At 45.4% G+C, this 26830-nt stretch overlaps 1 protein-coding gene across 4 annotated transcripts; it reads right to left on the reverse strand.

The window, feature by feature from the left end:
- Window positions 1–657: 657 nt before the first annotated feature.
- On the reverse strand, window positions 658–26297 carry LOC142586997 (uncharacterized). Of its 4 annotated transcripts, none has more exons than XM_075697865.1 (6): window positions 26131–26297; window positions 23499–23568; window positions 14364–14459; window positions 13900–14016; window positions 7520–7622; window positions 658–3471 (listed from the first exon to the last, which is right to left on the reverse strand). In XM_075697865.1, exons 1-5 carry the CDS (start codon window positions 26155–26157, stop codon window positions 7582–7584), a joined length of 351 nt encoding a protein of 116 aa, XP_075553980.1. In that variant the 5' UTR covers window positions 26158–26297; the 3' UTR covers window positions 658–3471; window positions 7520–7581. The 4 variants fall into 4 exon arrangements, 3 of the variants coding, with proteins under 3 accessions (XP_075553980.1, XP_075553979.1, XP_075553978.1); XM_075697864.1 differs by having other exon boundaries at window positions 658–3512; XR_012829327.1 differs by lacking the exons at window positions 658–3471; window positions 26131–26297 and adding exons at window positions 3783–3895; window positions 25751–25771.
- Between the last annotated feature and the right edge of the window lie 533 nt (window positions 26298–26830).

Here is a 26830-nt window from a genome sequence, read left to right on the forward strand (position 1 = left end):
GCCTATTCCTTGTTTCTTCTTCACTTTTTAGGCTTCCTCCGTTCCTGAGGGCATGCTGAATTCTATCCATACTATACTTTCTTATATCAGCTATCTTACACTTGTTGATTAACTTGGAAAGTTCTGCCAGTTCTATTCTAGCTGTAAGGTTAGAGGCTTTCATACATTGGCCTCTCCTAATCAGATCTTTCGTCTCCTGTGATAGGTTACCGGTATCCTGTCTAACGAAATTATGGCCAAATTCTATTGCACACTCCTTAATGATGCTCACAAGATTGTTGTTCATTGCTTCAACACTAAGGTCCTCTTCCTGAGTTAAAGCTGAATACCTGTTCTGTAGCTTGATCCGGAATTCCTCTATTTACCCTCTTACCGCTCACTCATTGATAGGCTTCTTATCTATCAGTTTCTCCCGTTCCCTCCTCAAGTTTAGGCTAATTCGAGTTCTTACCATCCTATGGTCACCGCAGCGCACCTTGCCGAGCACATCCTCGTCTTGTATGATGCCAGGGTTACCGCAGAGTATGAAGTCTATTTCATTTCTAGCCTCGCCGTTCGGGCTCCTCCACGTCCCCTTTCGGCTATCCCGCTTGCGGAAGAAGTTGTTCATTATCCGCATCTTATTCCCTTCTGCATACTCGACTAATAACTCTCCTCTGCTATTCCTAGATCCTATGCCATATTCCCCCAGTGACTTGTCTCCAGCCTGCTTCTTGCCTACCCTGCCATTGAAGTCGCCCATCAGAATAGTGTATTTTGTTTTGACTTTACCCATCGCCGATTCCACGTCTTAATAGAAGCTTTAGATTTCCTGATCATCCTCACTGGATGTAGGGGTGTAGACCTGTGCGACCTTCAATATCCAACTGTTATTAAGTTTCACAACAAGACCTGCCACCCTCTCGTTAATGCTATAGAATTCCTGTATGTTACCAGCTATATCGTTAATAATCAAGAATGCGATTCCTAGTTCTCGTCTGTCCGCTAAGCCCCGTTAGCACAGGACGTGCCCCCTTTTTTATCACTGTATATGCTTCGTTTGTCCTCCCAACCTCACTGAGCCCTATGATATCCCATTTAATTCCCGCTAATTCCTCCAATACCACTGCTTGACCAGCTTCACTAGGTAACGTTCTATCGTTAAACGTTGCCAGGTTCAGATTCCAGTGGCGGCCTGTCCCGACCCAGAGATTCTTAGCACCCTCTGCTGTGTCACAGGTCTGTATGCCGCCGTAGTCAGTTGCTTCTCCGCTGCTGGGCAGTGAGGGCCGGTGTTTGATTCTTGTATTCATATAGGAGGTTGTGGCCAAGTACTGCACTAGGTTGGCCAATCCTGCTCTGGTGAGGGAGTGGTTACCAGTTCTGGTCACCGCGATCAGGCCGCACTCCAGGCCTATTTATGCAATGTTATCAATACGCAGATATCTTTTTTTTTAATCCGGTGGAAAATTGCGTGGGACCGATATTCGAACCACGATCCTCTTGCACGCGTGGCGGATGCTCTACCTCTACGTTATCGCTCCACTACATACCCAGACTATAAAGAGTCGCCATGACCTGTCGACTTGAGATGTTGCAATAACGCTTTTGTAGTTTCTCTCCCATCAGTGCATTCGGCTATGGTCCAAAAAACTTCATTTCTGAAAAGGGTTTAGAGTCTAGCCGCTTTATTGCTTTCTGGAGAAGTTCGCGTTCAGCATCCTACTAGAGATAGAGACACAAACTTGTTCAATAGATTGTTGTTCTACAAGAATGGCACATTGAGGTATTCCCCAACCCGATGCGGCACGAGTAGGTCCTTGCAAATGAGAGCTTGAGCCAAAGGCGGTACAACCAGGCTGCCTCAACCTCAACGAGAAACCTTTGTTGGCACTTGTAGGTTAAAGGATGGCTGAAGTGTATCAACGTAATATTTCGGGAGGTTGGGAGCGGAGGAATAACTGTGTCATAGCTTTAGCTACGAAATGAAGCTTTCTCCCAGCGTCGGTTCCGGATAAGGGAATCGAAACTGGTCGGGCTCTTACATTGAGGAATCGGGCGGCCTCGTCGGTGAGGTCGTCATCAGCAATGCCTGAATGTGAACTATAATTACGTGACCTATTTTGATAGCTTGAATGTAGTTTTTATACCGTATACCAGCTGCTCGTGGGTCCCGTGATATGGAGCAAAATGCAGACACTGAAGTGGTGCCTAAGGGTCGCAAAAGATGACCAATTTATGGAGGGTCTTGTGAAGGAGGCACTTTAGGGGAGCACACAGGGCAGTAAGCACGGCCGCCATATATGTGGTCATTTGTGGGAGCTTGAATTTGATTGTAGCTTGCCTAACCTGAACGAGAATGGCACCTGTAGAAGTCGTAGATGCAACCGAACCATCAGTACGTATTTGGCCCCTGTTAGTCGCATTCAGTTATAGAAACATCACCTGTTTCAGTGCTATTTCTGCGTGATTTGCCTTCTTATGTACACCCATAATACATGGGCTCATCGGAAGCTGTTGGAGGGAGAGTACGCCTTGCTGCGGGTGTGTATTCTGACGGAATAGAATCTTGACAGGTGATGTTAACGTCACAGAATGTGAACGAGGGCATGGATGCCATGTAGAGATCGCGGATGCTGGAAAGCTGACGAATGTGAGCCGTCAGTCAATGAAAAGCAACGCATGATTGGATTGGATGATCCTTCACGAGCACGACTGTTACAGGTGTTGAAGCGCCGCGAGGAAGCGCTAAATACGCGCAAAATGCTTGGATATGTGAGCTCTCGAATCAATGAGCATTTGGCTTGCACGTACTCGCAACACTGGAATGCTGTTAGGCAGAAATTGCAAAAACGCAGCTCTGTACAACCGAAGCACGGAATGCACAGCCGTGCCTCTTATTTTCCCGCCCATGATTCTTCGTAAATGGGCAATGGACGACAGTTTTTTCATCAAGTGCGCGCAATGAGGGCGTTCCGAAACAATTCTTTCGATTATTAGATTAGATAATCAAGGGGGTCACCCATAGTTGATAGTGTGTCCATCGATGGAGAGTAGGCCTGGCGTCATATGTTTACGCGGGGCGGCACAATCAGCGTTCATTTATCTGTCTATACAGTCAAGCCATGTGCTGGAAGGTAGGCTGCTGTCAAGGCTGCTGCCCGCTACAACTTCGCGCGCACCTGAAGCCGAGTAACCACGGAAGTCGAAAAAGCAAATGCCATCTGCGTAACTAGAGACGTAGACTGTTTCCCGTAAAATCTCAGCGGCCCCAATGACGCTCACAATCAAAAACGTCCGACTTGATAGTCCTCTCCAATGCTCGCAGCCATACCTTTAATATTGCTAGCAAGAGGAAGCCCGATGCGCATATGTGCGTACAACTATTCATATGGGGAAAAGATAGTGGTAATCGCGCAGGCTGGCACGGAGGTCACTGCTACTGCAGACAGGCTACCACGTCCTCTTCGTCTGTCTCTGGCGGGCACAGCCCTGTCGAAATGCACCGTATCAATAATCAGCTTTGGGGTCATCTGTTCGCGCAAAAAACAATTTGCGGGTTATGTGGTCGGATAATCAATGAAGCACGCCGTCGCCAATTCCAATAACTTTCAATAAGTTAATTATGACGTCCTGCGCAACCAAGCTTCATCGCAAAAACCAGCGAAGTAAATTCGAGCATTTTGGTTCATGAAATTGTTGCCATATTTTTGTGCAAGACATAACCTAGTCATTTCCTACGTGACCAAGTACAATGACAACAACGTACATCCTTGTTTGCAAAAAGAAGAATAGGCGATAAGAATTTTCTTGTGATATCTTTACTTCCCTCAATTCTACGGGTATTCGACGTAACAAATATTTTGAAGAGCCAATTCGACCTTGTGCGGAATATTCAGAGGCACTCTACTTCTCTCTGCAAAATAAAAAGAAGCCAGAGGTATGTAATAAGGTCAAGGAGGGACACATTAATATTTTTGTTCTAGGCCTGTGCCGCTTTCACTTGAAGAGATCCAGAACTACCTTTCTTCAAAAAGTTCACAAGCGCCTTAGAACTAGTATGGTGCCTTTCAAGATTATATTATCAAAATAAATTTGCAAGAAGACCCAGTACGAGCATAGATACTACGGCCGGAATACTAACATTTATCATGCACCCTGAACGTCCTTAGTTCTAAAGCAGCGGAAATGTGCCGGCGGCTGCGCACCGTCTACGGTGTTACGCCACCTGGGTTCAACGTTGTGCTGCTTATTTAAGCTGAAATCGGCGGGCGCCGTTGTCAACAGCTACTTCCGCCCGCTGTTACTATACTAACGTTGGTCTCATTCCGTTGCATTGCATTTAACTCCACGAAAATCCCACAATTTTCCAGGCCCGAATGAAACATCGTCTCTACGTAGGCTCGTTCGAGTTCGTCGTCAGGGCGTGTGCATGGGCTCAGTGATGAATACCGCCTTCAGGACTCGCGCTGAAATGATTCCTAACATAACGAGCCTCGAACATGATGTGATGCGCTTGGCAAGTGCGGAAGGCGGGAAGCAGACGACCCGCATCTGCTGGCGAAAAATACCTGGCGAAGTTCTCGCCAGGTATTAACATTTGATCGGTCTCGCACACCACCACCCAGACCATCACCAAGGGGCCTCGCTCCCCGTCATCTCGAGAGACCAATCAGAACCAGCAGACTTCCAAGGTTCTCAACGGTGAGTTAAAATCACTGGAACCTGGAAAGTATAGCAGCCCTTTTCTCTTTGCCGCCGCGCCGCTGATTGGTCAGTTGCCGTCACGTGATAGCTTTTCACCATAGGTGGTCCACGCCGCACCGGAGCTCACACGAAGACAAGGGCACCGTGCGCACACGCCACGCGTATGAGCCACCATCGAAGTCGCATTTTGCATTTTGTATAATTGAGAGCACGTGTAACTTTCGCGCACTTAGAACAAAACCAACTAAAATACCCGGGTGTGAAGCTCTCAGGTGTAGCAATCACTGGGAGTCCGGAAAGCGCTCTTCGCGAAAGTATGACAGCAAGTCTCGTGCTATCAGGCTGCGCAGGATAAAGCGCGACAAATATACGCCTACCAGATGAATTTGATATTTTAAAGCTGAGAAGCTTTGCGGTATATCATCGAACTGCCTAAACACTATAATGTGCTAGAGAAGCTTCTGCAGAGAAGTTTTTTTCCGTTGCAGACTGCGGTTTGCCTTGCGCAAGAAAACCGAGCTGCTTAGAAATGTGCAAACAGAGCAAAATGTGACCTAAAGAGCATAGGAATGCGGCCGGCGGTGTCAAAAATAGCCCAATGCAATGATAAAACCAGTGTAATAAAATTATATCGGCCTGTCAATGTCGAGAAGTAAAATAAACATTTTATCGTGTGTTGTTTATTACTGCATAAACCAACGCGAACATGGCCTGGATAGCACGCGGAAAGTTCAAGGGCCCTCGCTTCAGCATCCCTTTCCTTGTATTGCAGCCAGGGACAATTCGTCTTCGTCGATGTCGACGTGTGTAAATCACTTCGAATGGGGGTAAATCAGGAACTATATCAGAACGAATTTACACCCACGCTTATAAACGTTGCGTGGCAGCGCTTGATGCCTAGTCAGGCTAAAGAAATCCTCTGTGGCGCACGGGCATGAGGTTCGCTTTGAAATTGTAACGGGTGGCGTGCAGTTCAACGCTTCACTATCCGAGTACATGTATTTTATATAGTATCTAGCTAAGTGAAATACAGTTTTGTCTGTGGATTTCACAACTCCCACTGCGACAACCGTAGTTCTGTTCTTCACTGTAGCAAGCGTAGAAAATCCGACAAAGAGTTGCTCGCGTTTTTCGCAACGCGTCGAATAGCTACGAGCTAGGTACGAGGATAAAACAGTCAATGTAATCAAACCCGAGATCCGTAGCCCTGCGATGCATAAGATGTTTAAAAGACTAAAAGACGAGTAATGTTGGTTCATTACGCACGTTGTTATGCAATTTAGTATACTCATTTGATCGCTTCCCAATGAACCCAACATTTATCGGGAAAGACAACAAACGAAAGGACGGCCACTCCTACGCCCGTCCGGTCATTTGTCTCGCTTCATGCAATTTAGATGCTGTAAAAATCTTCCGCTCGTGCTTACCTGTACACTGCTTATCACGCATAGTAGGCGCACCGTCTTATCTTTTATCTAAAGCACGATGAAATGTGCCAATTTGCGATGATACAGACCACTCGAAGCGAAGCTAGGTAGCTGAGCTCCTGCCGCCCGAGAAACGCATTGGACCAAATCTGGCAACAACAGCACAGTGTTGCATGGTCGTACCCCGGTGGCTGCGGTACTTTCCAGGTACCAGTGACTTTATTGTGAGAGGGCTCGTTGCGGCATCCAGCGGCGGCCGCGGTATCTTTGCTATGCAATAGACTCATCGCAACTCTAGCGACCACGTTTGTTCTATGCGCAAACAGGGCGGCGCTTCACACTCATGTGCTCCTGTCTGGCCGCGCTACGTAGTGCGGACCTGCTTTGTCCTCCGGGGATAGTAGCCAAATTCAGATTGAGCATTGGGTAGCGTTTTCAATAGCTCCATACGAAACAATGTGTACTAAGGTTTTTAACCTGAAGCGGCCAGAGAGTTCGCGTGCGCTAGCGCGCGGTGCTTGTACGTGTTAACCACCTTTCCTCGCGAGGTGGGCAGGCGTAGTGTATGTGTGGTCTTCACTTAAGTTTCGCCCGGTTCGAGACTACTTGCGTGTTCGAAACTAATTGAAATTAGGGAGACTGGATTGTTAGGGCACCGTTAGCCTTTGCAGCGAAAGGGTGATTTCGATGAGGGAGAGTGCCACTGAGCGTACTCGGACAATAATGGGCTTCTTCCGAAAGTACGCACTTCTAATCGAAATTTGAAACGCAGATTTTCTATTGTTCACGCCTGGTTTAGTTAGTTGTGTCAATTACTATTCACAGTATCCAGTCGGAAAAAGCGTGCTGATCCAAACACTCGTCTTGATTGACAATTGCTGTTGGCCAATAGCAGCCATCAATGGAGATCTTGCGTACGACGAATAATGGAAGTCGCCGGCAGCTTCAAAACGGGTCAGGAGATGACCGCTGTTTCAAAAGCGGATATTTCAGAACAACGTAGTTTCCCGATCTGCTTGCGAGCTCCGCGCACCGCGCACGACTGCAAAATTTGGCTGAGGTGTTCACAGCAGAGCATGCTATCCGCGGACCGGTTTTTTTCACACAGCCTGAGGGATGGTTCAACGCCCCGTTAAGGTTAAATGTTATAGTTGCCGATACCCTTGTTAATAATTACTCACTTAATTAAGGAACACTACTACAATAACATTATATAGCGCAGGAAGCCATGAATATTTTCGTTCATGCTACACTCCTTTTATGCATTTCTTTCTCATCATATGTTGGCATTACTTATCGTGCTCATTTCGCTTCATGTAATTGCAAGGGAGCATCCCTTCAAGGCATCCTATGTGTTAAACTCTTACTGCCATGCTTACAAGGTACGAATGAACCGGCATACTTACGAAACTATATCTTCTACACGTCTCCTTTTCATATGGGGAGACGTATAAGTTTAGTAATTTTTTTAAATAATTGGTGGCATCTCCACGTAGTACGCAGGTTGGGCTGCAAGAAAAAGAAAAAAAAAGCTATAGCAACGTCATCGTGCAACAAGTTCCTTCTCAACAATTTCCGCCAACCGGAGCCTTTCTTTGCTAGGAAAGATGGAGTAACACTTGTGAAGCTGAACCTGCAGCGGTGAACACTTAATGGAAGAAAGCCTGACATACACTTTGATACACGGTCTCTTCCGTTGAGTGGAATGATGTATGTTACGTAATATATCGTGTGTTTAGAAGGCACGCAAATTTAAAATGGTAGGGAAGCGGCAGCCCATACGTGGATTTGCGAGGGGTGGTCGCTTGACGTCATGCTTTAACAGTTTCTTCGAAACCACACGTGCTCAATTAGTAAGCGAATGTGTACAACTTGCACGGCCTTACTTCCACGGCCAACTTCCAGCCTTACTCTGTTTAAGGCGTCCGATGAAGCATCCCCGTTTCCGTTCAGGATCTAGGGCCTGAACTTCGCCTCCACTAGCACAACAGATAAAAAGCCCGGCCACAATAAAGCTACATTAAGAAAATAAACTTGAAAATTTGATAGAGTCGCAACAAACCGTGACTTGGAAGAACATTGGGGCAAACATCCTACTGAGCAGCAACTAGCCTGCCGCTTGCTGCGTTGGTCCGCCAGACTTCCCGTGATCACTGACGGCGTAGGTTTCTAAAGTCATAGCCACATTTACGGCAACGGGCTCACAACGCTATTTCGCCAGTCAGCCTACGTTATCGTTGCAGCCTCATCATCTGGCGGTGGCTGCCGATTCGGCAACCTGATAGGCAGTCGACGGCGCATCGGTGATGCCATAGAGTTTCATAAAATTATTAGAGGGAATTATAGAACGATAATAAATCGTAATTCCAGTTGTGGAGATGCGAAGGTGACGACTGGAGACTTTGTTCTGACCCGTACATGCATTGTTCTGGTGAGTAGAAACAGCGTCACGTATAAGGAGAGTGAAAGGATGTGAAAGACTGGGATTCATTGAGGATGATCTCGCATAATCTGGGTTGGTGGGTTTGCCATACGGAGCCCAGGGGTTAATAAGGAAAACGCAGTTTGAAGACGTGCAGGAGCAAGCGAAAATGAAGCAAAATGGTGAAGTAAGAAGGAATATCTGCTACGTTAAATGCTGTGAAATCCTTGCGTACATAGGTGAGCAGAGTGAGTGCGAAAAAGTTTGTACCCAAGTAGGAGAAAACGTAGAGCAGGTTTTAGCAGAAAAGCGATGTTTTGTGGCTAGGTCGATCGCGAGTAACCTGCTGCTCCAATGCCACACTCGGACGTTATTGTGAGGACCGTGATTTTAGAAGTCATCGGGTGGTCCTCAGGATAAGTGCGGCAGTCACTACATGAGCAGCGAGTGCTACGGGAGTGACGTGAATGATCCGTATCAGATACGCAGTGTGCCGGACGATTGTTAGTGGTTCCCAGATTATATTGGAAAGAGTTGTGGATATGTGATGGGCAGTGACCAATGCAGCCGTGACCCTAAGGTGTGTGGTCTTAGAGTTTTGCCCTCAGACGGGTTTTGGTCTAACACTTCCGTGAAATCTGCAGATTGCTCAAATGGTATAACGCGGGCTTCCAAAGCGGCGTAGTCCAGTTGGTTTGGGTGTGAGGAGTGAATCGCAGAGGAAGAGGTGGACGACGAGGTCTGTCGAGAAGGGGGAGTGGACTATGGCTCGGGAATAAGGGTTGCGGAGTGACTGGTTGGGAAAAGCTTTACAGTTCATACTTGTAGGAACGTACAAGACAGAGAACGGTTACGATGGGGGTAAGTGGAGATGAGAGTTGATTTCTGCATCGCGAGGGCCACAGGTTAGGAGGAAAACCACACGGTAGTAAACTTTTGCTTTACGAAGGTTTAGGGGCTTTGACTGGGTGCTGGGGTGAGGAAAGAGAGGGTAGCGGAATCACAAGGATCGCGAGGTGAACTTGTTTGTACATCTTGAGTAAAGGTAATTGGGTGTGGCATAACACTAACACTAAGGGAGGCACACTGGATGCACAGGAAGGTACAATGAGCGCGTGCGTCAAATGTGGCTTCTTTTGTCCGCATGTTTCCCTGTGTTCGGCCACCCTAAGCGACGAGGAATGACTGCCCGGGTCACTTGCTTTAGAGGAGAGTTACGTTCCAGCCTAAGAGGAAGAGGCAACCTGGCTCGGTCGTTCACTTGGTGAGCAATGAATGTCTTGGAACGGCTCTGGAGTATATTGCGGTGGCCGGTGAGGCTGATTGTTCGAGTTCACCGAGGTGTCACAGTCGAGGAAGACGAGCCAGAAAGATGCTACGATGCTGAAACTGCGGCGCTTCCACCATTGTCCGGGTCATTGGCCGAGGACGGTGCTGTAAATGACGTACGTACGCTGCGTAAGAAGGGTTCAGTCTGCATTAACTTGGACATCGCAGCGAGGATCTCCCATGCGGTAGTCCCACCACAGCGGGGGCATCCCGTGCGGCATGTATGATGTTGGCCTGGTAAGTTGAGTATTACTCGACATCTTAGGGAGTTTAAAACGCCGATATCACGTCAGCTATTACCTTGGCTGCCAATGCGGGAGCAGAAGGAGCACAACTGTGGTAGAGGCTTGTATGGAGCAGCGTTCTATCACACTAAAGTCGCTTGGAATGACCAGTGTTCACACGTCCCAGTTCAAGCCATCCTATATTCATGCTCCGATAGTTCACTCAGCGTGGATTGGAGGGTATAGCAAACACATTAAGGCGCTGGGCGTGGCACCTTTCATGCGAGGGGTGAGAACGCCTGAGTCGAGATGCTGGATATTTGTCATGAGTTCAGCCGTTCAAGTTTTCTGTGTAATTTGTATGACACGTCGGGAATAATTGGCGGGACGGGGCTTGGTGGGAATTTAAGATGGCGAAAGGATCCACTGCAAGGGGCTTCGCGTTTAGAAAGGGAGTGTGACAGGTGAGAAGAACGGTGTTTCCATCGGGTTCGTGTGTGGTTGTACCGGGATTGTACACAGGATTGCACACAGGATTGCACCAGAATTGCACCAGGATTGCAGGGGGGGTGCGCAGACGACCCACGCGCATTTGCTGGGCGCCCTTGCGTTTTGGGTTCCGCATTGTTTTCCCCCTCCTGCTGCTGCAGCCCTCCGAGTCCAGGCTTGGAACACGAGCTCCCCCTCTTAGCCGTGCGAGCATCCGAAGCCCCCCGGGCGTTGCCCGTGACACACCTCTAGGAGGTGGAGAGAGCTCTTGTCCAGAGTTCGCGACTCCACCCAAGCTGGATAACACGGATACGCAACCATCCGCATCGTTCAAGCACCTCTGGACCATAAATGGTCGTCGGACTCTTCCCAGGACCGACTTACGAGACATTCCGACTTCCGTGCTGTTGCCTCCAGTAAGCTGGACGACAGCGGCGCGCAACCTGCCCCCGTCCCAAACTACACGGTTTTTGTACTCTCTCACAAGGACGCAGTTCCATACCAAGGCCTCCATGTAGCTCGATTACAAAGGCGTACCAAAATCCCCGGCCATTTCGACATTGTCCAAGTTCACCTGGGATTTACCTAGTGATCAAGGTGGTAAGCCTTTCTTGGATGTAAGCCGGTTGTAGTCGAATTCATCCGAGTTCATTCGTGTATGCGTTGATCAACACCTTGTCCTCAGGCAATGGGTAACAGAAGCTCGCCACAATCTTCCGGCACGACCAGCCATGGCATAGTACAAGGCCACACCATACACGACTGAGCGTAGTTCTGCGTCGTTTATCTCCGAAGTTAGCTCTAGCGAGGCGTGATGTTCGCCCGACAGAATGTCGAAGAGGTGGAATTCTTGTGTGTGTGTGCGAAGAGGGTTGTGGAGTTCTCTCTCACACGCCGAAAATAGGAGACGTCAGCTTCTTGCCGCACCAGATAACGTCAATCACGTACACAAAAGAACGCAAACAGGAGATAGGGCTTTGGTTAATCGAAGATTAACACTTCGTATTACTGCTTAACAGCCGAGGCTCTTCGTCTTCGTACCGGCGGCATGTACAATCGTAATCGTACGAGCATAAATAGCAGCGAGCCTTTTTAGGAGGAGCCTGTCCTGTATTCTGCTATTGTCATTGCGCATATTTGTCTAAGTTATCACGCAGTACTTGAGCAACGTGCGGATCACAGTTTGTATTATACCATTTTGTTACGCTCGGGATTTGATAAAATAAATAATTTCATACTTGTTCGTACAGAGCTTAAAATTAGATTTCTCGATTACTATAAAAATATCTGATGAAATATTGAATGTACCGGCAAAGCCACAGGTGTCCATTATTGATGATCAGCCACTGAAGCTGTGCATGGGCGTATTTACCTAGATCAAGTAGTCATGGGAGGACAGTAACGTGTGAATTATCCGGCCGTTAATCTATCATTATCATCCTGTATTAGTATAAAAGGGTGGAGTGCATGCGGTAGGCATTGCTGTCGTGATCTGCAAGATATCAAGACCCCTTAAAATAAAAGTACAAAATCAACGCATCCCATCAATACTAGTGTAGGGGTTTGAAACTTGTGGAATAACTAAAGGTGGTTTGGAACGTGATAAAAAACCGGGCAGCGAGTCATGGAACAAAAAACTGCAGGCGTAACTTTAGTTTACTCGAGGGCAGATGTGAGGGTTAGACTGAAGCTTATAAAGGAGCTTACTAAGCAACTCACAAAGTTAATCAGACAACGGGCTACTCGAATTTTCTAGTTGTGGCTAGGAGAAAAAAGAACAGATACAAGTGAAAGGATTACTTACTGCGTAGAAAAGAGAATCAGTGGCGTGGCCGTAGCGTAACAGAATCGGATTTTCGTGGAAGAAAGACGCAGTACATGTAGGTAAAGGTTTAGATCAAGCGATGCGTTTGCAAAGTATTCCAGATTACCATCCAGCACGCTGACATGAGTCAGATAGATGACAAGAAGGTGGTGCGATTACAGCTACAGGACGACAGCTTAACAACGGGGGCTTACATAGGAAACCGAGTTTCGGGCTCTTAATTGCTGTCGCAGTGATGGCTTTGAAACACCCGGTGTGTATGATTTGGACCAAATGACATCATACAGGCGTATTATGATGTTGTCTAGGTTGGTGCCACGTCGATAAGCTTAGAGATTTCAAACGAAAAGAAAAAGTGTGGTGATAGAGATAAATGAGGAAAAATACCTACGAATCGGCGATATGCTACCTTAGTGTACGGTGGCTTGCAGAATAAGACTATGCAAGTAGCTTCGCAATCTTCCCCGTAAGTAGCCTTTGTTACTTCCTTTTTTTTGCAGTTTTTCACTCTTTTTTTCAGTTCCCTTATGCGAGTAGAGTTCGTATAAAATGTGCGTCTTACATTCAATTCAATAACTACCACATAAGAAGCTGAACCCGAACAGCACTTTCCCCTTTTGATTGTAGCTGTATCCAACATGTTTCTTATATACAACAGTTAGGGGGCCGCCACAGACAAGCGTGTCTTCACAATATTCACTTTCATTTATATAGCATGCGTAATAAAATGTAATAAGTAAAATAAACATAACAAATTAAGCATTGCCTAGACTTCCTAAGTGACACGGAAATAGTATTTGCTCAAGCGGAAAAGAATTCTGTATCCGTTGTTTGTTAAGAATGCGGGTTCCACTTGTTTTAAAAACGACCACAAAACCCACTTTAGCGCAACGTACAGCATACCGATGGCTTTTCAAAATTTGCAAGCTATTTTCTATGGCTTTAGATGTGACCTGCATGAATCGCGAAACAGTGGGACGTAAGAATTTATCGTTGCTACTTCACTCATTTCAATAGCGCTTTTGAATAGGAGTTCATCAACCAACCTATACCGGGTGATAATTTTTACGTTTCACGGAATTTGGAAAAATCACCTGTGGGAGACAGCATATTTCTATTACTTGAGCGAGAATATTCCGAGACTGACACCACAATTCGTAACTTGCGATATGTTCAGAAAAGTATATAACTAGGAAGTCAATCAGTATATTTTCGTGAATTGGTGGATTATTTCTTTTGGTTTCGCGTGCAAATAATGTTCATCTCGTTGAATATTCCAGCTCAGACTGAAAGTAAGCAACCTGCCATGAGTAATCTTTGAAATTCTGTAAAACCTAAAAATGATCACCCCGTATGTCGAAGTAAATATGTCCGGGCAGTGTCACAGACTAAATGAGTTCGGGAAGCCCGTTAGCTAGCGACATGCGTACGCCTTTTCAAAACCGTACTCAGTGGATCGCTTGCCCTGATTTCGATGAATACGTGTATTGCACTTACAGCAACGGACCATGCACACGAATGTGCCTCCAAAAGGCTGCCATCCCGCGAAACTAGGGTATTGACCGTTGTCGCAAAGCGTCCTTCCCAATGGCGGGCACGTTGTATCCAAGGGAACTGAAAAAAAAAATATGTGGTGAACCACAACGACTATAGTAATTGTCTACACATTCGACAAATGCAGAAACTAAATGCTAGAAGCACAAGTCCTGCCCGCGTAAACAAGATCCGGCACGCACAGCTTGCGTAGTCTACTTGATGAGTGTTCTGTGCGACACAGCGAATACCTATACGAGTGTCATTGCCAACACTGCTGAGGTTCAAACGAGAGAAATTAAAAGCTCTGCCTAACTGCTTGGTAAGAATGTTCTCGCTACTGTGTATTCCGTTCGTTTCTTACGTTCTTTTTTCATGCGGCTTCGAAACGACCATATTGTCACTCCTATGAGGTATTTATAACTTACCGCACGTGCAGTTGCACACATTGTAGTCAGGTGATCGTAGGCATAATGGCCTAGGCTTATCTTCAGCTTGGCAGTCTATAGTGCATGAAGATATCGCTGCAATGAATAGCCCAAGAAAACACATGTGGCTTTATTTATACCGCGTGACCGAAGCAATTTGGGCACGGGGGAAAACAGGTTGAACACAGCGCCATTATAACAATACAGTATTCTTTTTTATTCAACGGATATAATTAGGGTTAGAAATCAGGGCCCTACAAGATCAACCTATGAAACAGAATACCTTTTCCAGTGTATTGAGTTAGGGCGCTCTGTAACCAGTAAGCAGTAACTTAAGTAGGTTTGTCGGACCGCCATTCAAGAGTTGCTGGCTTTACACCACTGAAATTCGGCGTGGTAATACAATACCACCCGTCGCCAAATTTTCATAGCGTGAATATTGTAAGTTAAGGCAAATGTTTATAAGCAATGTTCTCATATTGCACTTGAGGTTTCAACGTGATGTTTATGTTGATTTTTGTGGCAATTAAATATTTTACATTTGAAAAGCACTGAAATATGTCATTATTAAGCCTAACCCTGCACAATGCTTCTTTTTTCCCTATTGCGTCAAACGACGCGCGAACTGCGATAGGGAATTACTCTGGCCTAACACTGTCGCTGATGCGCATATGCTGATGCGCAGACATCACAAATAAGAGTATGTATTACATTCGCATGATGGTCATTTATATAGACCGCGATGGCCAGGCCGATATAAGCTCAAGAACCAAGTGTCACGACTATCAACTCATATACAAACGCGACGCAACTACATCTCGTTGAGAAAAACACCAGTTATACATGCCTCATTATTATGTTTGTAAAGGAGCATAGGAGGGGCGTGCCGAAAGTGTCTTCTTTTTTTTTGAACGAGAACGTGGTAAATTAGCTGAAACGAACTATTGCAATAGGAATCCACACCGGTTGCTGGTTCTACGACGGAAGAAGCGTGAGCGGAGGAGGAAGGACGCATGCGTAGAGCGCCGAAGAAGAGAGAGCAGCAGAGGCCGGCGGACCCGAGGTCATCCGAATACAAATCACCATGGCAGACAGACGTGTGCTGACAACGTGGTTGACAATTGAAGTGCGCGCTATTATCTGGTATAAATGGGAATGTGGCACTACTGTATCCGCCATCCATGAACGCCTACAGATCGTATACGCGGAAGAAGTCATGTCTCAGGCCTTGCATCGCAGGGCACAGAGTTTTACCGGAGTGCTTTCTTTAAACAGAAAGAACGCTACGACAAATGTCTTAATATCGGTGGCTACTATGTGGAAAAATAGTACCAGGTGTATAGTTCATGATGCCATAGTGCCAGTGATGCCATAGCTTTTTCAGTAATGCTTCCACGTAAAAATAAATGAAGAAACATACTTTGGGAACGTCCCTCATATCATGACAGCCGTATGAGAATTTTGTCAGGCATAAATTACGTTTTATAATGAAAGTTTGTGAACGCGAAATTATACCAAGCTTCTACAATGCTGACGACGCATGCCGTTATGATATTACCTACATTGTAGCGCGGTTCGTAGTTCGTTGTAGGAAAACTTTCTTTTAATAGCCGTACGTTTTTAGCATTAATGTGGAGACTGACGTTTTCAGGAAGTACTTTTTATTACAAACTTTCTCCTCTAAGGTAATAGACATTTTTTCAGTCATGATGACGGGCAGGGCACTAGGAAAAACAAGAGACCAAAAACGAAGGATGCACCGAGGGCACGGCCTTCCATCTGCGTTGCATTTTTGGTTCTTCTCCCCCTTGTTTTGCGTAGTGCGCTAATTGCCATCATGACTGAACTATTCCAGGTAACTCAAATCACCACTCTGTCAGGCTGAGTTCAGTGCAAAGAAAAAAAAAAGCCTACAAGTGACCCACGTGCTAAGCTACAGCCTCAATTAGCGTCGGCCTTTTGGCAGTTCTCTTCATGATGTGTCGTTAGCTTCTTAGCACAAATTATGAGCCGTACGTCACTCTGCAAAAACCTAGTTATCTACAAAAGTCTACATAAACCTACAGTGGCCTAGGTTATACATGTATCAAAGCAAGCTTCGAGGTGTATGTGAAAACCTCTCAGGCTCTCCCTTAATACTACTAAAAGGAATGCTATGAATATAGAAAAGTATGACATTTAGCTTTTCCGTTGCTGCGGCAGCATTTTATCGTAAGTATTTTGACTCAATGCGTTTTGTGGAGTTCGCTTGTATTGATTTAAATTGTCAAGAACCATCAATAAAATGATTACAGACAGCTCCTTATCTTCAGTTGCATTCATTCGGTTTGTATTCCTTGTTGATATGCTCATCGCTGGTTCTATGTTCTATCCTTACCCTAATGCAGCATTGTGTACTGTGCGTATTAAGCATTCCAGGCATCATGTTCCCTTGTTAGCGCGGCTATGTTGTATCCAATAAAGTTGTCAGTAACATTTTGTTCCTTTACTGATAATGTTGCGTCCTTCAGAAACTGAATTTCTTAAGAGTCTTTACTTATTCATGCTGAATACCCTGACTGCAGGGGAATCGTTTTGCAACCAAGCAACGCATATAACATACTCACGCGCTTACCTTAAGGCGATTAGAACGACAGAAAGCTGAGCTAGTTGGTAAGTATTCATTATGCAAAAAAGAGGTGAGGTGTGCAGACAGGACTCAACAGTAGAGAAGTGGACAATACGAACACCGACTATCAACTGGCGGGAGCACTGAGACGAAAAAAGAAAGAAGACACAAAACTCATCGGCGCAAGCTCAGGAATGGTATCACCCCGTGTCAGTCGGGTACATGTGCCGGTCTACGGGAGAGATAACTGTTAAGGCACTTAATCTCTTCCTTATGTAAAGTAATCGAAGGCTTACTCACGCACGCACTTCCACCATTATAGATATGTCATGCCTCTACCATAAGTCGCGTATCTTCATTCTTATGCCTGTACAATATCGCGAATTCATCAAACTCTGGCGTGCAGCTACAACTTTGGCAATGTAGGGAAACATTAGAAGGCGATCCCCCGGTTAACAACCTTTTATGTTCAATTAGCCTCTGATTGATACACCGTCCCGTTTGCCCTACGTAGAACTGGCCACAGCCAAGGAGAATTTTATAAACCACACCCATACCACAGTCAGTAAAACTATTTATCTCATTGTGCTTCACTGGACAAATATCTGTTTTTTTGCCTTTTACCTGCTCCTTTTTTTTCTGTACGGCAGCGCACATCTTACATAGCTTATTGGGAGCAGTGAAAGCAACATTAACATCATATCTACTTGCAACTTTTTAAGCCGGTGCGACACTGAATGAATGTACGGAATAGCCACTACTCTTTCTTTTTTTTTTGCTATTACTGCTTTCTATAATCACGCCCATCCCCCTCGAAACCGACTTCTTTAGGCGCTCAGCCACATTGGCCTCTGCTACACTAAGATAACCTGCTTGTAATAGGCGCCGGACCTGGACATTAAAACTGGCGCTCATTTTGTGCATGCAGGATCTGGTGAGAGAAGACTTATGGCACGACATGGCAATTCCGTTTTTTCTACGTTGGAATGCTTGGATTGAAAGTTTAGCAACGGCTTCGAAGATCTTGGGAAGTACTGCCAACAAACGTCATTTTGTTCCAAGGCCAAGGAAATGTCAAGAAACTGAATTACGCGTCGCTGAAGAAATTCCTTGATAAACTTTAATCCTCCCCCAAAAAGTTTAAAGTGCTCACTCACTGAGGTAGCAGCGGAATCGAATTCTTTCCTCTTGCGGAAAATCAGGTAATCATCAACGTAACGAAATATCTTGATAACGCTGTCACCTAAGGCTTTCTCTAAGCAACTGTCAACCTTACTCAGGTAAATATTGCTAAGAGTAGGTGCAACCTTTGAGTCAATACAAATGCTGAATACTGCAGAAATACGCCATCTCTCCACCCAGTCAGCGTCGACTTCAAATATATTGAAATAATTTCTAGAAAAGCTCCCGAGGAAACATCGCATCTGTCAATAAAAGCCGACTGTTGCACTTGTTCTTTAATGCATTCATTTACGAAATTTAGCAACCCGTCATGCGGCAAGGAATAATACAGGTCTTCGATATCCGTACTAAAATCTGTACAATCACCAGGACTTTCCTCTCTCAAATACTGAACTAGTGCATGAGAATTACGCAAGCAAAAGGGGTCTGAAAAAACTAGTCAAGCTAAGCAGCTCTGTAGGTAACTAGCGACACAGAGTTGCCACGTCCCTTTCTCTGACACTAAAGCACGAAAAGGAATTTCTTGCTTATGGGTCTTCGCCAAGAAAAATAGCTCTAAGTTGAGGGATGTTGCTTTATTGACATTAGAAACAACCCTATCAAGATTATGTTTTGACAGGAGGTCAACCGCACGTTGCTTAACTGCCGAACGCTTGAGTTTTACTGGCTGTAAATTCTTTTCTATGGCTGAAATCGCTTTTTCTGAAAACATGCCATCTGTCATAATTACGAAATAATCTTCCCTGTCGGATATTACTGGTCTATGTTCATGCTCCACAAGGTAATTAGCGAACGGCCGGACACGGTATGGCGTCCTAAAATAAGAATTTGATTGTTTAATGCTAGCAATGCAACGAGGCCAAGAAAGTGACCAAATTGCCTTCGGGATTTATACCAGTAAATTTTACTGGCGATTTACGCTAAAACAAAGTAGGCAATGCCATTAAGAGTCTAGAAAGGATAACAAAGCACAAGGTATTGTTGCTGTGGGTAAACGTTTGCTAAATTTAACTGCTCGCTCGCTGAAGTTTTAACACTGATGAGAAATGGCTGCGGTTTGCATAACGTCTAGCTAGACAGGTCTACTTAGCTTAACGCAAAAACAAGCGTTTAATTTCCCTCCAAGGTGTCCTGTAAAGGACATCACAGTTTTCAGGAAGTAGTGTCATATAGCTTGACCAGTTGGCTCAGTAACGTGCAGATGGCGATGGCACGTCCATAAGCTAGTGCTCCTGTACAGTAGACACCCGCTAAGTTGAACTCTGATATTTCGACATATCGGCTTTGTCAAAATTTTCAGCTGGCTCGGTGTCAATTCTATGTCTTTTTAACCTCTTATCTCGAAATGATTTTGCGCCATACGCCGCACATCTCGTATTTCGAACAGCGAACATTTTGGGAAAAAGTAACTATGTGAAGGTTTCCATACTTTGAGCTCTTCTGTGACATCGCCAAAAAAGACACAGCACCACGAGTTTGTAGCAAATGCCGCTTCATTCTACGATTCCCTTATTATTCACCGTTCACGGCGGGCTACGATCTCATTGATATGAGATCGCATTGATATGAGATCTCATTGATGTGAGATCGCATTGATATTGCTCTCACTCACGACAAAGCGTGAGAAGCAGGAAAAGGTACAAGTGATCTTCAGAAACGATGCCGATGACCACCGCAGCGATGCCCTTTTTGCTGCCGTTTCTTTTCACGCATCGTCCGCGGTAACAGCGATGCCCTCCCCCCCTCCCCCGTGTTAGCAACGGGATAAGCCAGCCGAGAACAGTGGACGAAAGAGCGGCGTATAGTAAAGAGCGAGGCATGGCTACAAAACCGCGACCCAGTAGCGGTATTCCCGGTCGATTACTTCCTTGGGATACGCGCACTTTCGTGATACAGTGAACTCTCACTTGAGTGAACTTCAAGGGACCGAAGGAAATAGTTCACTGAACTGAAAGTTCACTCAACTGAATAGTCACTAGACCAACATAAGGCATGGCATACAGAGTTAAAAGTTTGAAGTACAATTCATGGACGAAAAGACATGACATCCATAGTGTTAGAAATGTGTGAAATGGAATTTGTACATATCAACAAGTACAAGGTTCATAACAGTTATAATGCTACCTTTGTCACTTAAAAAAAAATCTGTAACCTTCTTCTGCACTTGTACTTTTAAAGCACAGGAAGTAGCAAAACTTTCCAAAGAGTCAATGTTTTTGTGCACTTCTTCTGGCACAGCTTGCTGTTGAGACACAAAGTCTCTCAACTTTCCTATGTACTCTACAGCCTCAGCTAGAGTTATAGGGCTTGAAACTGGCTCGGCAGCTGCCTCTTCTTCGTCTTCTTTGCCTCTTCTTCAAAAGAAGACGACGACCATACACATAGAAACATACACCACGTGGTTTATGGTGTGACAGATCGCCGCTTTGCTCTGGAGGCGTTGTAAGCGCCAGCGATGTTACTTTGTTCATGGCCTCCAAGATTACAAGTTTGCTCGTCTTTTGCGAATGATCTCGGAGGCCATGCCTCGCTGCCGTTGGTTTTCCACGCCGCCGCTTTGCCCCAGGGGCGCTGTAGTACCAGTGACGTTACATTGCCGCTGGGGCGGCGGTTTAATGAGGGCGGGCATCGGTTCTGATCGCAAAAATAAGCCTTGGTCCTCTGAGCGAGTTCGTTAAACTGAAATATTGACTGTCCCGAAATTCGTTTAAGTGAAACATTTTTGCATAGAATCTATAAGAAAACTACCGGGGATTTTCCAAAGTTCGTTGTTCTGAAATATTCGATAAACCGACGTTCGTACAACAGAGAGTTTACTGTATTTGGCGTGATTAAGCTTTGGACACGATGTTCCAAAGACAACGGAAATGATGGGTAACGAGTCGCACAATATTTCGCAAAAGCGATCGGCTGAAAATACCGCTCCTGGTAATTGAACTTTTGCAAGAAATTTAGCCGGTACTAGCGCCTATCTGGAAAGGGTCTATGTGGTCTAAGCGGAGCTACTGGCTTATATTTTCGTGATTCCGCTTCTCTCAAAAATCTCGTTATCTCGAAATTCTTCCCGGTTCTCAGAACTTCGTGTTAGCGCGGTTTTACTGTATGTGCTCCCCCATCCACAGGCCAACATTAGAGGACGTGTGGGTTTCCATACATCATTCTATACGATGCTACAGTTGTTTTTGAAAGCATATGGGTCTGAACTTCAAGTTGCGTTAGAACTTCTTCTATGTCATAGTCACCAATATTCTTCGATATAAAATATCCACGAAACTTCAAATACTTAATATTGAAGCAGAGACGCGAATACATCGAAATTAGGAGAGTAAGCTAATTGGTGCATCCGGTTCGACTGAAACAAAATGAAGACTAGGAAAACCTAAATGTCGAAAAGGTAAAGATAGGAAACAAGACTACAGAAAGGATAGCTTGATGTCATGGCTCTTTCATCAAATCTGTTGTCATTAGGTCCAATTCATATTGGCTTACCCTTGTGCTATAACTGCAGTTTACTTTTCCCAAAAGTGGCACGCGCCCTGTGAAACCGTTATGCCATAATCTGGCATACTTAATTTTAGCGTTAAACATTGGCGACACCACGTTGTTGTTACAAGGCTGCGCAAGTATGCGTGACCGGACCATGTCTTTACGATCACCACTACACTGCGTCCGTTACTAGGTTAAGCCAACTCACTCCTGTCTTGTCTCTTTTAAACCAGGCATTTTAAATGAAATATCGATCAGTTATTGCAGTTACTATCCCTGCTATAGCTAGCTACTCAGAACGGCAGCGCATTTTGATAATACCATAGTTTAATTTACTAGTTGAATAAACCGTCACAGTCTGTCGATCAACGCCTCAAGGATGTGTATGGGAGATGTAAGAAATACTTCGGACGATGCTCCTATTTATCGTGAAAATACGCGAAGCTGGACCAGAGATATTAGTAATGGTAAATATTTCGTCACTCTGTCTCGCAATTACCGTTGCAAACTTTGTTTATGGGACATGTGCACAAGAACTTCCCAAAACCCATCTCACGATAATTGTCGACGGTAATGCGTTTGAATTGAATCATTATAGCCACACGACGTATTGCCACGACAGAAAAGAGCTATGTGTGAGGCGTTTACTGTATCGGGGACTCTTCTTTCGCGCTTCCCTAAGCGCACTCTGCGCCATCTAGCGCCGCCACCGCTAAGCCTGTTTGTGGTCTCCGAAATGCATGATGGCTCCTTGCATTCCGACGCTTAGAAACGCGTCATGTAGCCACCGGGCTCCCTCTGTCGCGTATCTATTCTGGACACGCTGCGCCGTGCAGCGGCGCTGCCTAGAAGTCTGCGCTTGGCCTCTAAGACGACAGGCGTGGATACCTGCGAAAGCTGACAATTGTTCCCTCGCTTGCCGCACACCCAGTGTCACATACACAGTGACCCAAGTTAGCGAGAGGCTAGAGCGTCACATACCAAGTTCATTCGTGGCGCAGCTCGCCAAAACGTGGGCACGAAAGGCCTTCACTGAAAAGTGACACGCACCAATTGCACTTGCGGCTCAGCCTGCTGAAGAATTGGGGTTCTGTCCTTGACAAACCAGGGTGACGTGGGTTCGACTCCACCCAGCATCGGGGAAATTCGAACTATCTTTTTTGTTTGCCAGTGCAGAGCGGTGCACGCCTGCTGGCACGTGCACGCTGACTCAAGTTGACTTCGAAGAAGCTCACTGAAGCCCGGCACAGACCGGGCTGCAAGTACCCAGTTCTCCAAATCGGCGTCAAATATTTACATTGAACAGCGGTACCTACGCAGTACCGTATCTACAATGACCCGCGCCAGCGTAAAAGCGGTTCGTTAAAAAGGTAAATAATGAGATGGTACTTGCCAAAACAACGATCTCATTATGAGGCATGGCTTTGTGGGGGACTCCAGAAATTCAGACCAGCAGGGGTTTTTTTACGCGCAACTAAATCTAAATACATCGGCGTTTTAGCATTTCGCCCACATCGAAATGTGGCCGCCATGGCCGGGATTTGGTCCCACGACCTCGCCCTTATCAGCCAAACACCATAGCCACTAAACAACCACGGCGGGTTAAGTGGTTCGTTTAAGAGTGGTACATATGCACAACTTGCCATAAGCTTATTCGCCACGTCGGTCCCATGTTCGCTTTCAAACTCTCCTCACCACATGAGCCCGATGCCCTACCCACTGGACCATGGGCTACACAGTAAGCCAGGTAGGCGGGAAGACGGTTAGCTACAAGCATACATAGATAGCTAGCTCCCGAAAAGTGTCTGAAGTACCCTAAGAATGCGAACTCATTAATATATATGACAATGTATGCTTACCTAAAATTGTGCCGGACAGGATTGTCACCACCAGGAGTTCTAACAGACGGTAACTTTGAGACCCTCTTAGCTGTAATGAAAGAAGAGGGTATATATAGTTGGTCACCCTGATACCCAGTTTTTAGTGGAGGTTGAGTAGTTGACTCTAGCTGCTGTGAGATGTGTTGTGCAAACCGACTGTATATGTCTGGATTCGCACAGGCCCCCACAGGAAACGAACCTGGCCACATTCAAGCGCGATACCTGTCGAATAAAACTAGCTTAGTCGTTGCTTTACATTAGTATTTGTGGCCGGTCATCTTGCTGTTTCTTTCTTCTTCACTTTTCTTCTCCTCATCTTTAACTTACTTGCCCTATTCGCCCCTTCCTAAACAGTACGGATGCCTTGCGCCCCTCACTGTGGAAGTTGGCAGCTTGTTCTTACCCCTTTTTCCTAATTTGACCATTGTATGTGTGTTTTCACATCAAGTAGTAATAATAAATAGCAAGTCTCTTGGGGAAATTATAAGACGTTATGCGGAGTGTTCAAGAGCGTAGAACGATTAGCAGAGCTGGTGGGGCATACAAGGGGTCTAAATTCGAATCCCACCTTTAAATAAAACAATGAGGTCTACACGGTTGTAACTGGTTCAATGTTTTTGCATGACGCCAGCGACGCCGCATTTTTTCGTAGTTTGAGAGCTTCCATTCAGAAGTGGAAGAAGGTGTGCTAAGATAACTTGCCGCAAACAAGGAAGCTTCTTGATTTCAAATGTACTCATACTGACTGTAAAACATGTCTATTAGCAAATTTGGCTTTAAGTCGATATAAATTCTGGTGTTTTACGTTCTACGATACGATTATCAGCAGGAAATGTGACCGCCTGGGGTTCTTTAACCTGCACCCAATGCGGGGTGCATGGGCATTCTTACATTTCACCCCCAATCAACTGGAGCCACCGTGACTGGGATTCAATCCCACGCCATCGGATTTAACAGTGAAACGCCAAAGCCACTACGTCACCACGGCGAGTGGTGTTTGGTTCATCAGTAGGAGCTACTTGTTATTCATGAATAGCAAATACCGGAAAGCAGAACACATATAGGACTTTCTCATGTTGGCTAGAAGAACAAAAAGTTTCACATAAAATGAACTTGGGGCATGTTATTTGGGCAACCTGTAGGCCAGCCTGTAGTGATGGTTAGTGCTCGCGAATCACATGTGTTCTACGCGAGCACCTTTGGAGTAAGATAGACACGGATTCGTGTTGCATAACAATGTGGCAATAACGTACGATGGTAGCTTACAGCAGTGACGAAATGGTAGCCGTTAATGCTAATGCCAAATATAATCTACAATGAATTGAAATATCGGGTAATGTATGGTTGAAAGGCTATATGAAGACTTTCAAGTCAAGTCTCAGTATGTTCTATTCATGGACGACTTCAATGCGAAATTATAGAAAAGAGAGTCGGGGGAACAGGAACTCGGCGAACACCGGTCCATCCGCTATATAGCGTTTGCGAGAAACAAATAAGAATATTATTGAATTGACTCTGCCTGGAACTGAGTATCAGGAGGGGACCTTGGGGGGGGGGGGAATCCGCTAACAGAGGAACAAATATCGAAAATATTTCGCGTGCTCTGGGCGGACGCTAGCATTGTCCTGGATGTAGACGTGTACGGTGACATAATCGGTAGTGATCGAAGCTTTGTGAAGTAAGGTGTGGTCCCAGATTGGCAAAACTGAGGGGTGCAGTAGTAGCAAAAGAAACACCAGCAAGTGTGGCAGCAGTCACGTTAAAGGCAGAAATATTAAAGGTAGTCCTCGCGACAAAACACGACGCTTTAAAATGGACGATCACGATAGCATGGAGATACCAAAGTGCGAATAAAACACGAAAAAAAAAGGTATCATGATTGCAGCCAACCGAATCTCACAAAAATGGTAGTATGGCAGGCTCAAGTTTCACAGATAACTTCCAATTGCACGATCAGTCGGAACTGTTCAGCACCCAAAAATTAGACGGAATCAGAAATCTTAACAACAAGGACATTGAGGTAGCAAAAAAGATTTCGGGAGGCATGAAATGAATAAGGAGATTTGGCATTGCGAGAAGATGCATGCTCTCAAAGACAAAACGACCAATGTTTTCATCATCCTGGATTATAGAACAAAAGCAGCAGAAGAATATTGTACTGCACTGTACCGTATCGACGAAATCCACGTACACGATTAGACATAGTTGCAAAAAAGACATTGGTTACTCACGAATTAATGTGAATGAAATCCTAGGGGCTGCGCAAGGTACATCTGGCAAGATATATCTAGTGGAAAGGGCAGGCGTTGTGTGAAATAACAGCCACTCAGTGTTTACAAGGTGCTGTCGAAGAGCTTGCGAGCATTTTCACAGCATGGCCTCTAGACATCCAAGTGTACCAAATATTTGATGGAAACGCAGGCACAATAAGCATACGAAAGAATACGACAAATAACTGATAACGTATTCGCCCGTCAACATAGTTTCAGTACTGCTTAAAGCATTCGCTCAAACAAGTTGAAAGGCGATGAACACGAAACCTGCCTGAATTTAGTTTCAACGAATATTGAGTACCGTAATTTCACCAGTAATTCAATTAATGTATTCTCACGGGTTTTGGAAGTGCACTTGAAGACATTATCTGTAGCCTTCTACGGGTTGTACTTTCCCTTTTGTGCCTACAGCAACAATGACATCATATTTGGCCGCCAGAAACCAACCGAGCAGGAACAGGAACAGCCCGGGCAGGAAAGAAAAAAAAACGGTACAGACACGGCACTAGCGCGACTCTCAACTGTTTATTGCACAACGTCATCATGAAATACATCTGCATGATATGCGTGCGCACAGATACAATAATAAAATAAAATAAAAATTTGCATTTCACTATTTATACGCGCCTCGATGAATGCGACTTTTTTTTGCTAACAAAGAAACAGAACGCTCACTGACAAGCCAACCGCACTCTTTTTTATGAGAAATCCTACGAGTAACAAGCGGGCTTGCTGGTTGCAGCTTTTGGCAAACATTTTGACTTCTCCAAATATAGCTTCCCAGTCGCAAGGTGTACACGTGTTCTCCCAGATGCATGCGGCCATTCTTTATTTTGTTCAAGGCATGCTCTCAGAATAGGTTGCTTGTACACCTTGCAGTTTGACCGATATAATTCTTGCGGCAAGACAATGGTATGCCGTGTACCAATGCACAAGTGGTTTTAACAAAGCAGAAACATGTTTTTTTGGTAGCCTCGCTTTTTATCGCCTGCAGCGGGCGACAACGGGCGAACTTGTTCGAGGGAAGAAAGTACAACG

This window comes from Dermacentor variabilis, chromosome 7, assembly GCF_050947875.1.
Source record: "Dermacentor variabilis isolate Ectoservices chromosome 7, ASM5094787v1, whole genome shotgun sequence".
In the NCBI taxonomy this organism is placed as follows: Eukaryota; Metazoa; Arthropoda; class Arachnida; order Ixodida; family Ixodidae; genus Dermacentor; species Dermacentor variabilis.

Bases quoted from the DNA above. Each gene is read 5' to 3' on its own strand.
- LOC142586997 (XM_075697865.1), bottom strand. From the start codon at position 26,157: ATGTCTTCAAGTGCACTTCCAAAACCC. The intron at 14,017-14,363 runs GTAAGTTATAAA...TTTTTTTTTCAG, and splicing joins TGTGTGCAACTGCACGTGCG to TTCCCTTGGATACAACGTGC. The intron at 7,623-13,899 runs GTAAGTGCAATA...TTTTTCTTGCAG, and splicing joins CGTGTGCATGGTCCGTTGCT to CCCAACCTGCGTACTACGTG.